The sequence below is a fragment of the Eublepharis macularius genome, chromosome 11 (assembly GCF_028583425.1).
Source record: "Eublepharis macularius isolate TG4126 chromosome 11, MPM_Emac_v1.0, whole genome shotgun sequence".
Lineage (NCBI taxonomy): Eukaryota > Metazoa > Chordata > Lepidosauria > Squamata > Eublepharidae > Eublepharis > Eublepharis macularius.
The window spans coordinates 2,892,848-2,906,509 of NC_072800.1; the positions used below are offsets into that span (position 1 = coordinate 2,892,848).

General features: G+C 47.3%; 1 protein-coding gene across 2 annotated transcripts in view; it reads left to right on the forward strand.

The window, feature by feature from the left end:
* The window catches only part of EPHA5 (EPH receptor A5), a 294,365-nt gene that overhangs the window by 154,890 nt on the left and 125,813 nt on the right, over nucleotides 1–13,662 (forward strand). For both annotated transcript variants that reach the window (XM_054991243.1, XM_054991244.1), the window contains exon 4: nucleotides 2,721–3,056. In XM_054991243.1, the coding sequence (XP_054847218.1) occupies nucleotides 2,721–3,056 (336 nt within the window). The remainder of the gene's footprint in view (nucleotides 1–2,720; nucleotides 3,057–13,662) is intronic.

Consider the following 13,662-nt stretch of genomic DNA (forward strand, 5'->3'; position numbering starts at 1 on the left):
CTGAGTCTGTCTTTTGGGTTTTCACACTCCTTTCGTTCCTAGCAATAGCCAGCCAGGTGATTCTGGAACCTCACCTGCAGAGCATGAAGGTAAAGAGCCATCCCTTGTTCTTGGTCCCCAACACCTGGTATTCAGAGAGATGGTGCCTGGATAAGGTTGCCACCTTCAGGTGGGGCCTGGAGATCTCCTGGAGTCACAACTGATCTGCAGATCACAACTGATCTGCAGGGATCAGTGCCTCTGGAGGAAAGGGCTGCTTTGGAAGGCGAGCCCTGTGGCATTACACCCCGCTGAAGCATCGCCCATCCCCAAACCTCCAGGACTTTCCCCTCTGGGAGCCGGCAGCCCTGTGCCTGATGGTTCCTTTTGGTAGTCACGGCTAGTGCTTGTGGTGACAGATCTATTATTCATTCTTTTTTGAACCCCTTTCAAAATCTTCTGAACTAAATGACCCTCATGTTGCCCTGTGGCAGTGTGCATTCTGTTAATTGTGCTTTGGGCAAAGGTGTCCGTTTTCATCCGGAATCTCCAGCCCGTTACTTTCCTTGGGTTAAATGCATGGCATTTGTGGCCAGCTTTTGTAATACGGTGTTGTCTGGATGGATTTGTTTTTAAACACAATTATACACCATTCTCTTGGAAACGGTTTCCCTTGTCTGTAGGATTCTTTAGTAGCCATGCTCTGTCCCTAGATAACAGCAGAATAATGACACGACCAAACTTTGCAGAGGCCACAAGCAGGGCCAGGTCTGGGAGGCGAACACGGCCAGCAAACTGTCTGGTGGCTTCTCTGCTTGGTCAGGGAGGTCCCTTTGTGATCTTTGCCTTCAGCTGCCAAAGAGTGCCTCATTTTCTCCAATCACAGGCATGACACTTAATTCCTGAATAGTAGACAACGTGCTCCATCCCTGCCGTGAATAGCAAGGCAGCCTTTTCCCAGTTCCTTTTTCCATTTAAACTCTGGTGTTTCATTTTAAAAGGTAAACTGTGGACTGGGTGCAAGGGCTTCTTCACATACTGTGTTTCTAGGTGTGCACTGAAAAAAACCACAAACATGTAAGATGTATAGGTAGACAGTGGCTCCCAGCCGAGTGTACACGTGATTAGGGTACATGTGATAAAGGTATTCAATTTGATTAGGGGTGTGCACACCCCCAAAATCCATTAAATCTGTTTTGTTTTGCTTTTACCAAATCTGAGAAAAAAATGGAAATTCTCTGAATTCTGAATTGATTCTCTAAATTGGTTCAGTTATTTCTGAAAAATTCAGCCTTTGTTTTGTATAGGATTTGTATAGGATTTGTATAGGATTCTGGGAGGTATTTGGTGGGCTGGAGGGATCATTTTTAAATCAAACTTCACCAAATCTGGAAGGAACCTACTCCTGACTGTCTTCTAAAGATACCCCAAGTTTCATGAAGTTTGGATCCTGGGGGCCAATTGTGTTGGCCCCTGAACAAGGTGCCCCCAGCCAATCCATTGTTTCCTATGGGGAAAAAGTCAAAGCTGACTCCCACTGCAGAAACACACGGGGGCAACGACTGCCATGGCCAAGGCGCACTCCCAAATGCAAGCTGAGCTCATCCCAGAGAAAGCCCAACAGAACCAAACTGAAGCACAGGATTGGAATCCCCCCCTCCCCCAGAACCACAGTGAAGGAAGGGGGCCAGCACCACATCAGAGAATCGCATCCATTCCACCCAAACTAAACTGAAGCAACATCCCATCACAACAGGGACGCTGTTGCAGCTTAGCCCACAGAACAGAACCAAGCAGTACCCAAGCACAAGCACAAGACATTCCCTTGATTCAGTTTGCTTCTGTTGGCCTGAGTTGCAATGGTGTCCCTTGCTTCAGTTTGGCTTGGCTCCAGATTTGGTGGAATTTCCATGACAAGTGCCACCTCCAGCCCCCAGATAGCCGCCAGAGTGATTTTCCCATAGAAAACAATGGCCAAATTTTTCCAAATATTTTCTGAAAATTTTGTAAAAAATTCAGGATACTTGATTTTTGCTACAGAATACCTGGATTTTACTGAATCAGCCAAAATTCAGTATTTTAATCTGAATTCCAAACTGAATGGCTTGTGATGGCAAACCCAAGTTTGTAGCTGTAAAATGCAGGAAAGCGCTTTTCTGAACATATGCCTTGGTCTTTTTCTCAGGAACAGTAGCTAGGGCCTCGGGGCTGGCCAGGGCTGGGGGCGTTCTACTGGCGGATCACTACCCAGTCCCTGCTGGTTACAAAGAATGCTGAACTAGGTAGGCCAAGGCTTTGGACTAATCCAGCAAGAGGGTTTGCTCCTGTTCTCTCAACACGGATTAAGTTTACGGAGATACTGAGTAGACGGCCATGCTTAGTACGTTTAAAACATGTTGGCGTACCACCCCTGTTCTAGAGGAACAGATGGTTTCCCGGGGTTGGTGGGCTGATAGCAGGTTGAATGGTTTGATCTACTAGTCCCAGCTTCCCAAATAATAACGATCCGTCGGGAGTCCCTCTGAGAGCCCCTCAGGTATTTCCCTCCTCAAACTGCCTTGAGCAGATTTGGATACTGCGGCATCTCTGGCGGGGGGGGGGGGGTGTTGCTCAGGGTCACTAGCAGAGGGGTCCAATGCCTGGGCGTCAACGGGATTCTTCTAAGGGAGTTTGAGATCGTGAGTGGGGACTTTGAATCTGATTTTTACCCTCTCTTTCTCTCGCTTTACTTTACACGCCAGGACCGCCCTCTGCTCCTCGGAGTGCCATCTCAAATGTTAACGAGACTAGTGTCTTTCTGGAATGGATTCCTCCTGCTGATACGGGTGGAAGGAAAGATGTGTCTTATTATATTGCATGCAAGAAGTGCAACTGGCACTCGGGGCTCTGTGAGGCATGTGGTGGTCATGTCAGGTACCTTCCACAGCAAAACGGCCTGAGAAACACCTCGGTCATGATGGTGGACCTGCTTGCGCATACAAACTATACCTTTGACATTGAGGCCGTGAACGGTGTGTCCAGCCAGAGCCCTGCTGCACGACCCTTTGTGTCGGTCAATGTAACCACAAACCAGGCAGGTAAGTGCAATTTCAGATGGAATCAACTATTTCCAGGGGAGGGTTTGGCCAGGGTGGCTCTCGAGGGGTGGAAGCGCCGGTGCTGCCAGTACTGAGTGCTTCTGGAAATTGCAGAACTGGACGTTCCGTTGCTTTCTGTTTCTTTTTTCAATTGCATAAATTACTCAGCTGCACCAAAAGTAATGTTTCTCCCCAGGAGCCTATTTAATAGCCCATGGTGTTGCTCTTACAGAGTATTTCCTGTTCAGATCAGTCATAAAATAAATAAATCGAAAGGCATGGTTGTTATCCTTTGTTAGTATGAAGAGTGGTTGAGACAGAGGTATGTTGTTTTTACAACAACGCTGGTGTCTTTAACAGAAAAAGGAAGCAAAAGGTATTGGATAAGCATAGTTGTTTATAGTACACGTCTAGCACCAAGTTGCCCATGGGGTATGTTTCTGTAGCACGCAGGGTCTCTTCAGAATGCTAAGTGTTTTACATTTCATTTTTGAAAATTTAACCTTCATATTGGTCAGGAATGTGGCTGAAAATGTGATGGCAGAAAAACTGCTCCCAGCTTGGAATCAAGGCAGTAGATTAAAAGAGACCCAGATTAAGTGTTCTTGTGTCTGCCATGCTTTTAATCCCACATCAGGAGATTATTTTGAGGGACTGCCTTGGTAGCTTTCATGTTGGAGAGTAAGAAAATCCTGTTTCATATTACCATCAAGGCAACCAAGAAGCAGTTTGCAGATTCTTTATGCCTTTGCATGTAGATTTAGGGAGCAATCCCAAGACAGGTCTACTCAGAAGTAAATCCCGTTATTGAATGGGGCTTACTCCCAGGAAAGCATCCATAGGATTGCAGCCTCAGTTTCACATGAAGCAAAAGTGACCTCTCTGCTTCAAAGGAAAGAAAGCCGAGAGCTTCGTCCCAGAAATAACGGCCCTCCTTCCATATATCTGCATTGCTGCGTAGTGCAGTATCCACGTGCCCCTATAGCTGCTACAGTCAGGCGTTGTTAGAGACCTCTTTTTTCGTTCGCCCCTCACCATGGGCCAGAGATCCCCTCATTCCCCTGAATTCTGGCTGCTTTGGGACCACCTCTGTGTGTCTTACCTGAATTTTCAGCATTAATTTTTAAAAGTGTTTCTGGTTATGAACGTACAAAGGGGGAAAAAGTGAAAGCCATTTACTGTGAAGTAAATCTCCTCCTAGCTTTTGTTCAAGCCAGTGAGTCCAAAGGCCCTGGTGTGATCTGACAGCTGTTTGTCATTTGTTTTAAAATGCATATGCATTATTCTTTAGTTTATATTAATGCTATTTAGTTAATAATTTTAACGTATTGGATGACATATTTAGGATTTTGCAGTTTCGTGTAGCTGAGTGTAACGCTGGTATATGTATGAAGCAGGAAGGCCTGGGTTTGAGTCTTACCACTACTATAAATACATCTTGTGGACTTAGGCGCAACGGAGGAGTTAGCCGTGTTAGTCTGTAGTTGCAAAATAGTAAAAGAGTCCAGTAGCACCTTTAAGACTAACCAACTTTACTGTAGCATAAGCTTTCGAGAGACACAGCTCTCTTTGTCGGATGCTGAGAGGATTGTAACAAGATAATGCACACTGAGCTCTTTCAACTCTTAGAAGCCTTGTATAAATTGCAAATACTTTTTGTGTGTCCCTAATCACAAAGCAGCTGGCAGTAAGCCTCTCCTGTAGCACTGCAAGTCTGTTGCCACTTAACTGGATAGAGCAGATTTCTCCTCCTCCTCTTCCTCCTCCTCCTCTTCCTCTGTGGTTCTTTATGAGCTCATCTTTCCTCGTCCTTCCTTTATGTAGAACATCATTGAGAATAGGATTTTGGCGCACACACCCCCAGACTACTGGTCCATTTCAAGCAGGATTTCTTTTTATTATAGGCATAGAAGTGTAAGCTGAAGTTGGTTCCCAGTTTCCAGTTCCTCATTCGCAGGTCTTAGTTCCTTATTTGCAGACCAGTTCCCAGTTCCTCATTTGGAGTTCCTAGTTCCTTATTACCCCAAAACAAAGACTGTAGGAGCACATATCATACACCTCCATATTCAGCGGACTCTCCCCTCTTAGTGGACATATACTGGGTCCTCCTACAAAGCCCAGTTCTTGAGTTAACAGCTTCGAAGGAGGGTAAGAGATACAAGCCCTCTGCACCCCCCCAAAAAAACCTTGCATGGCCCCACATCACACAGCCGTGCACTCACTGGGCTGTCTCCTACAACCAGACAGGTGCTGTTGCCCATCCAAACACTGGTTCTGGAGCTAAGGCCTCCTGTTTGGGCTGCCTCTCAGAAGCCGATGTTGGGAAAGCAGTGTTTTGTGTTGGGGCCCAGCACACGTCTTGTAGGGGACAGTCTCTGTAGGGCTGAGTGTGGCAGGGAGATCCAAAGATTGCTTGGGGGTGCCATCATCTCTCTTCTGCGGGAAGCCCACTTTGGAGCAGATGCTCCAAGGAAACTCACATCAACCCTATGAAGTAGGTTAGGCGGAGAGTGCGCCACTTGCCAGAGGAAACTCTGGTTACACTTCTCTTCCCAAAACAGGCTTGTGTGAGACTGCCCAGGAAGAGCTCCTCGCTCCAGAACCAGACTTTCAATCACTTCCAGTCTATGTCTTGCTATAGGATCTGGAAGATCCAGGTTCAAATCCTCACTGAGCCCTGGAAGCTTGCCCGGGTGACTTTGGGCCAGATATGCCCTCTTGCAGGCTTTCCAACCTTCAGAGCGGGGCTGGAGGCCTCCCACAAGCACCACTGATCTCCACACAACAAAGATAATTCCCCCTGGAACAAATGGCTGTTTTGGAGGGAGGATTCTATGATGTTCATTACGCCTTGCTGATTTCTCTCCTCTCCCCCTAACCTGGCTTCACCAGGCTCCAACCCCCCATTCTCCAGGAATTTCCTAACCCAGAGTTGGCAACCATACTCTCTCAGTATATCTTGCCTCGCAGGGTTGTTGTGAAGGCAAAATGGAGGGGAGGAGAATGATGTACGGTGCTTTGGGTCACCACTGTTGAGAAAGGCGGGGTGTAATAGAAATAAATAATAGTGTTTTGGGCAACTGTACATGTAAGAAAAAAACTGGGTTTTTTTTTAATTCCTCTGAGATCCAAAGAAAATAAAAGTAAGAATGAAAGTCACCCTTGTCTGATTTCTGGCATCTAGATGTTAAAAGTGCTGTGCTGGTAATTAACCGTTTTCCCACTGACATGTGAATTTCTGGACTCTGGATCAAAGCAGGTTCAGGTGAGGGGTTCTGGGCCATTTGGTCAACCTTTACAGCCCCTGACACCTTTCTATAATATAACTGGGCTTTTTCTGTGAATAAGGAACTAGGAACTGCAAATAAAGAACTGGGAACTGATCTGTGAATAAGGAACTAGGAACTGCGAATGAGGAACTGGGAACCAACTTCAGCTTCATGTCTGACGACCAGCAATTAATTTGTGACGGGCTGATTCCGCACACGTTGGATAATGCACTTTCAATGCACTTTATCAATCATTTAAGGTGGATTTTTTGTTCCACACACGAAAAAATCCATTCCAAATGATCTATAAAGAGAATTGGAAGTGCATTATCCAACGTGTGCAGAATCAGCCAGGGAAGGCCCTGTCTAGGTCAACATTAGGTAGCAAAGGCCTTTGTTGTGTATGCCATGAATTGCTGGATCCCAGCCTCCCCCTTCTCAGCTCAGAGAGGCCCTTTTGTGAGCTTGGCATTGCCAGTTCCCTGCCGGCAGCTTACTGCTCTGGCCTGTGGGAAGGAAGCTGCCGCTCCTGGCGGCTTTTGGCCTAGGCACAGCCACTCCGCTCCCTGAGGGCATGAAACCCATGAGGACAGAGAGGTGGGGCAAAAATCTGGTTAATAAATAATAATGATAATAAATAAATAATGAGCGTGACTTCGCTGTTTGCTGGTCTCCTTCTGGATTAGAGAAGGCAGATTTAAGCCCCTTCAGTGGAGGAGGGAGGGTGTTGGGGAACTACAGCAGTTAGCTGAAATGGGGATGCCCCCCCCCTCGATGGCGCAGCCTCCCCGCCCCCCACTGCTGAATTGTGCATGTACGTGTCATTTCCCCAGCCCAATGACAGGGGTGGTGGGGAGGGGATGGAAAGGACCTTCAGTGGGGTGGTGATGAGTGCAAGGAGCAGTCTGCTCTCAAGGGGACCTTGTTCCGGAGGAAGCGCTGGCAGAACAGATCCAGGGGGTCAGCCTGTCTAAATGCTGCCGTGGACGGGAGGAGGTTTCTTCCTGGAATGAATGTGTCCGTTAACGTCACGCGTCGTGCGCACTTCTTCCCTTGACTTGAGCCAGGGAGTTCTGCGTTCAAATTTCACAAGATGATCTGCAGTGAATCCGTTTCCCTTTTCCCCAACCTACTTCCCAGGGTTATTGGGAGAGTAAAACAAGATGACAGCCATATGTGAAGAAGCATGAGGAAGGATGCAGCAATTCTTGGTCTCCAAAGCATTCCTCAAGACAAAACAAAGAGTCTAATTAAATGTTAGAAGGAAGAGATGCTGTTTCCAGAGATTCCAAGCCATCTGCCATGATCCTGGTCTGGCACCAGCAGTGGTGTTGACAGAAAGTTTGCTAGCCAGCACCGCAGACGGAGTGCTGCCTTTTTTGTCTTACTTTGTCAGGCTCAGAAGCAACACATCTTGTGAATTTCAGAACTTGCAAAAAGTCCCACGTTGCAGGATTCTGGCTTCACCAGATGCTCATATGTGTGTGTGTGTGGGGGGGGGGGGGTTGGTAACAAATTGGTTTTGAGTTTCAGCAGGATTGGTTTCCTGAAAACTTTGCTTCTTCCTCAAATGATTATCTCCTCCTCTTCGTATAAATAGCACCCTCATTATGGCTGGCCTTTTAGGCAGCGAGGTGATTCTCGTTCCTAGCTATGTTGTCTGCAAAGTGCTTGGGAATGCAAATTCGAATGGAGAAAACAGCAAGGAAGACAAGTGGCTCCTTGCGAAGGCTGAAGAATATTTCCGTCAGCTCAGAGATGAAATAGATTAGCTAGAGCAGGATGACCGGTTGATAGAACCTGGTGTGGGGGGGGGGGGGAAAGTTTCTTGTGAAAAAAGTTGATTGGTTTCATAACTAGCCTGTTATTTTCTGTTCAATATATAATTCAGTGCAACAATTTTAATTGCATGTTGGACTTTAAGAAGAGAAGGAGGAGTTCAGGGTCGAAGAAATTCATGCAAGGTATATACAAGGATCGTATAGTTGCCATCCAGTGCTTGCACTTTTAGGGGAAAAAATGACATTCTGTGCCAGACTGATAGAAAGCCTGAAGACTAAGCAAATGTTCACGTATTTGCATAATTGCTTTGTTCTTTCTCTGATAAAGCACTAGTGAAGCCCTATCCCTGATAATATTATTATCTTCTCTACTGGCGTCTGAAAATTTGAGACATCATCTGCACATTGGCAAGCCTTTCTTTACACCCATAAGGACTAGAACCTTGCTTTGAAGAAAGACCTTGTTCCTCTGGTGCTGAATAACTGTGCCTATTGCAAATTTCTGTTATTATGTTAATTCTGTTCATAATGGTGTTCTTCTGATGAACCAGATCCCAGGGCGGGGGGAGGGGGGTATGCTTACTGAATTTTCTCCCTGTGGCACAAAAAGTGCGGAGCCTGGCAATACTTCAGAGGGACAGGTAGCTCGCTCGTTCAATGGCATGCAATACAAAGGCCCTTTGAGCATGTCCCCAGTCAGGGGCGTCCATCCTGTACTCAAGGCTGACATGATGATGCTGGAAACACCCCCCCCCCCGCCCCCCGAAGCACATGGTGGCCACCAAAACTAACCAAAAATAGGGTAATGGGGGGGGGGCACACCAACAACCCGAGAAGAAAGAGAAGGCAAAGTCAATAAAATGCTGCTAACGGTTCTTCATTCTCAATGTGAATAAGCACATATGACTTATAGTCAGTCAAAGGAGATCAAATCAAATGAGAGAGAATTTCAAAATGATTTTTAAAAAATACTCCAAATTATAGTCCTCAGGGGAGCACTCTTCTCTAGGTACCACCTATTAAGGTTTTACTCATTTTACTATGTACTAAGTGTTAGATGCACAATAAAAAGGAGGCTAGGAAATAAGTAAAGATGGAATACAGAGGCCAGAATCCAAAAAAAGCCTCTTTTCAGTATGTCTAATTGCTGAAGCATCCGCAGTGGGATTTTTTTTTTAAAGAAAGCCATGATGCCCAGCCACACCACAAGCTGTTTCTGAAAGTTATGAGGTGGGGCTGCTGTCTGAGATGAGCCAGCCTGAGCCCTCCTTAAGAGTATGGGGTGACTTTCACTCTTCTTTGGATCTTGGCTGTCAAACAGACTCAAAAATACATTCATCCAGGTAGCGTGCGCAGTCTGCAACCCACTAAGGAATCCATCCACTGTGCCATCACTTTGCTTAATTTAAAAAAAAATCAGTTTCCAAGCCTATTTATTGTTTACATGATTTCTCATTACAGGAGTAGAATTATTGATTTAAAAAAACTAAAAAATTATCCCTTGACTCTGCCTGGGATATTTCAGGACAATCAGAAATAAGATATCAGAAGAAATCACTTGCAACATTGACAGCCATTTCTTGCATGTCAAATCATCATCAGGAGCCGTCTGATGCCTGCATTACAAGTTCAGCCCCACTCCAGATGGCGGGATGTCTGTTCCCAATGAATTATGGATCAGATGAATACTTTATGCTTTTATTTATAACTCCCCTGTTGGTAATTGGTTTCCCTTAGTTGGTTACTAAGCTTTAAACAAGCCTTTCGAGATCTGGAAACACACAATATGCGTAAGCAGTATGTTTAAAGCTTGAAGTGAAAAATTTTTTGCAAAGATGATTATGTTCAATTTAACGCCCTTCTAATGCAATCTGGTGCATTTTATGCCATTATAGAGTTGCAGTTTGGTGAATTTAGTGGGCACAGAATGGACACTGTTTTCTGCAGAAAGCCTAAGGTGGTCCCGTTTGGTTAGTTCAGGGCCCAACTGCTTGAACGCAGGAGCTGGGTATTTTACAACGCCAGACCTGACCTCTAAGAGAAGCCACCCGTTTGCCCTTTTCACAACTACTCTGCTTGCAGCCCCATTTCAGGGGAAAGGCACTGGATGGGTGCTGTCTTCCCCCCCCCTGCTGTGACAACAAGCAGCAGATGGAGGAATACAGGAAGGGGGAAATTAGTGCCCCTTTGTCCCCCAGGCCTGGGGTCCATACCCGCTATCCCCCCGTGGGTAATTTTATAAGGTACCAGTCACGAAACCCCAGCGTTACATGTCATTTGGCCCCTCGTATCTGCGGAACCTCCTCTCTCCCTATGTTCTGTCATGGCAGCTTCACCCGTCTGAACAGGGCCTTCTGCAGATGCCATTCTGTGCATGGGCAAAATCAGTAGCTGCCCCTACACGCGCATCCTCTGTCATGTCCCCCACCAGATGGAATGGCCTTGCTGAAGAGGTCAGGAAGGCTCCCACTTGCCTGGCTTTCTGCAGACTGTGTAAAATTGAATTATTCAGGAGAGTTTATTTACACAGGTGGGAGAACTGTGTTGAAAGAAAAGGGTTCAGAGAGATGCTTTGGGATAGGGACTGTAGACTATACTTCTGTGTACTGTCTGTTGTAAATATGTTCCTACTGGGTAGTTTCTCCATTGTTTAGTATGTCAGGTTTAGAATTGCTTATGGTCTGCTCCAGCTATGTATCGGATTTCTACTTGTTTTCAAACGTCTTCCAATTTGCATTTATAACCCCAGTCACATAGTTTATTGAATATCCCTGCTGCTGATTGTCTTGACTTAGACTAATCCTCCTTCATTCTCAGTGAGAAAGGCGGACTATAAATAACATGAATAAATACAATCGAGTGCCGGCCCACTGACTGTGATCCATCATAAAAATGGGAGAGGAATGGAGGGAGGGATCTTAGGGCAAGGCCAGGCTCCATTGCCTCCTCTTTTTTGTTGAGCTACTTCACTGAACCCCTAATCTTCCTGAAACAAAAATAACCTTTTACATCCTTCAGCGCCCCCCTTCCTTGCTGGTCCTCAACTATGCTCCCCTCTTTTGTCCAGCCACTTCCAAACATTCCCTAAACTATTTTGAAAGAAAATAATGCTATCTTGTCCCTGCTTACCATTTTGCTACATCCCCTAACCTTGTTTTCTCTCTGACACTGGTTTGTGAATAACATCTGGTCATGGTCTAACTTGCACCCTTTCTCTCCTGGGACTTAGGGAGGAAACTTGACTTGGGATCTCTTTTTTATGGAGAGGAAAATATGGAAGAAGGCGGTGTGTACACTGCTTTTGCCAGGAGAGGTGTTTTGTGTGGAGCAATTTCTGCTGCATATTGAAGCCTAAGAGACTAAGCAAAAATCTTCCATCCTCCTGTCTTTTGAACTTCCTATTGATAGAGGCTGAAGTAGTTAAGGCCACGTTCAGACTGGTCTTCAGTGGGTTAAGGCACGACTTGTGGTTATACCTGCCTGCTCCCTTCATGTGCACAGTGAAATTGGCTTGTGGGTAAGACTGATTATGGAGGATAAGTCAGTCATCGGCTGTTTGCCACAGCAACCGGATGGGGCCTCCGCGTTCAGGCCCAGGGCGCTTCTGATGGTCCAGTGGTGGGGAAGAGTCAGCGAGGGATGGCCGAGCTTCCTGGCAACTGTCTGTTCATAGAGGGAAACAACATGGTGGGCCAGAGGGACCGTTGTTTGGATCTAGCCAGTCATATTCTGGCACTTCTATGGTTTTATTATCATCTGGTTCGGGGCTTTTTTCTGGGGAAAGATGTGGGGGAACTCTTACCTGGGGCAACTCCTGGGAGAAGGTGGTGCCCCTGGAACTGTGCGACGACATCACTTCTGGGAAGTGACATCATCATGCAGGCTGTGGCTGCCCCGGGAGAGCTCCCATGTTCTACAGGGGGCCTGATTCGGCCCGGATTGGGCCTGAGCACCCCCCCCCCCAGCAGCGACCCAATCCTGTCCGTTTTGGGCCCAAACTAGGTCAAAACAGGCCCCCAAAAGGCCCAATTCAGCCTGGATCAGGCCACTGCCAAGCAGGGGAGTGTTCCCCCTCTCAGCCTGTTCCATGCTGTTCCCCCACCCTCCCACCATGTGTACTCCCTCCCAGGAGCAGGCTTGCCTTTGCTCCAGAGGAACTGATCTTCGTCTGGAGATCAGGGGGTGGGGCCACCACACAGGGAGAGGTGTCAGAAGGCCGTTCCAGAGCATTCCGGCAGGAAAAAAGCCCTGATCTGGTTTAGAAATTCTCTCTTGAGGCCTCCATGGAGTCAGAGGGTATAAATTAGCTCCCTCTCTGTAAAGCCCACAGACCTGCTTTCCAGTGGCGCCCTGGGATATTTTTTGAAAAGCAGATATACTGCGTGTCGTGGGCGTAGCATGAAATGTAGCCAGGCATCAGCCAGGCTCTTGCAGCTGAGGACTCTGAAGTCCCCCAGAGACAAGCAAAGAAAATAAAATTTCCTCCTTTCTCCTTAGCAAGAAATGGCCCTGCTCCGGGAGAAAATTACCATCTGATCAGATAAACATGGAACATGAGGGATGCAGAAGGTGGCTGGAGGCTCCAGGGTTTGTCTAGTCGCCCACAGTCAGAGGCTGGGTGCTTCTTAACCTGATGCATGAAGTCTTTGAACCTTGATGGGAGAAAAGCCTGGAAAATAAAGTAGTTTCCCTATCCAGGGAGCTCTCAAAACCATAGCACTAGGGACCACTCCCTCTTCCTCTTCGCTTGCTCTTCATGGATCATCACTTTTTTAAAAAATGGCAAGACCAATTGGTGGGAGGCTGCGTGGAAAGTCCCTAAATTGAAATTCTACACTCTGCTGCATCTGCCTTTGGCAATCAGAATGCAGCAAAGCATGCCGGCCGAGGTTGCCGGAGAGTTTCCACCGCAGCCCTTTGTGCTGTTGAAGGGGGGAGGGAGGTGTGCAGTGTGGGGTCAGAGCACGAGAGGAGGTTCTAAGCAGCCTCCGTCTCTTCTGCAGGTTCCTCCTTTGCATTGTGGCCTTGGAGGCCAAGGGTGAGTCCACCAGCAAGCACTGGTGGGAAGAGGGCAGAGAGGAGACAGCAGACAGGCTGGGGGGGGGGACATGGAACAGAAGGGAGGCGGCATTCCCATGTAGTACCCTGTGTGCAAGGGGTGCACAGTCACCTAGTTACAAAGGGGAGGTGAACATGGATGGGCTCATTTCTAGGATTGCCAGGTCCCTATACCCTCCCAGTGGGTTGCGGGGGGGGGGGGGCAGGCCTGGCACTCTCCTCATGTCTGTCATGTGCTCCATGTTTGGCTCCAGTCTTTGCATGATGATGTCATTTCTGGAAGTGATGTCATCATGCGGGCCATGGGAGCACTCCTGCAGCCAGCACAACGTCACTTCTGGAAGTGACGTTCCCCCCCCCCCCCGGAAGTATGAAATTAGTGGGTTCCTAGGGCGCCTGCCATGGTGGGCAAGCTCTGGGGGGCTTCCTGTTTCCCACCGATCCCTGATGGATGGGCAAGCAAAGGGGCAAACCCCCGCGAACTGCAAGCTCCTGGGA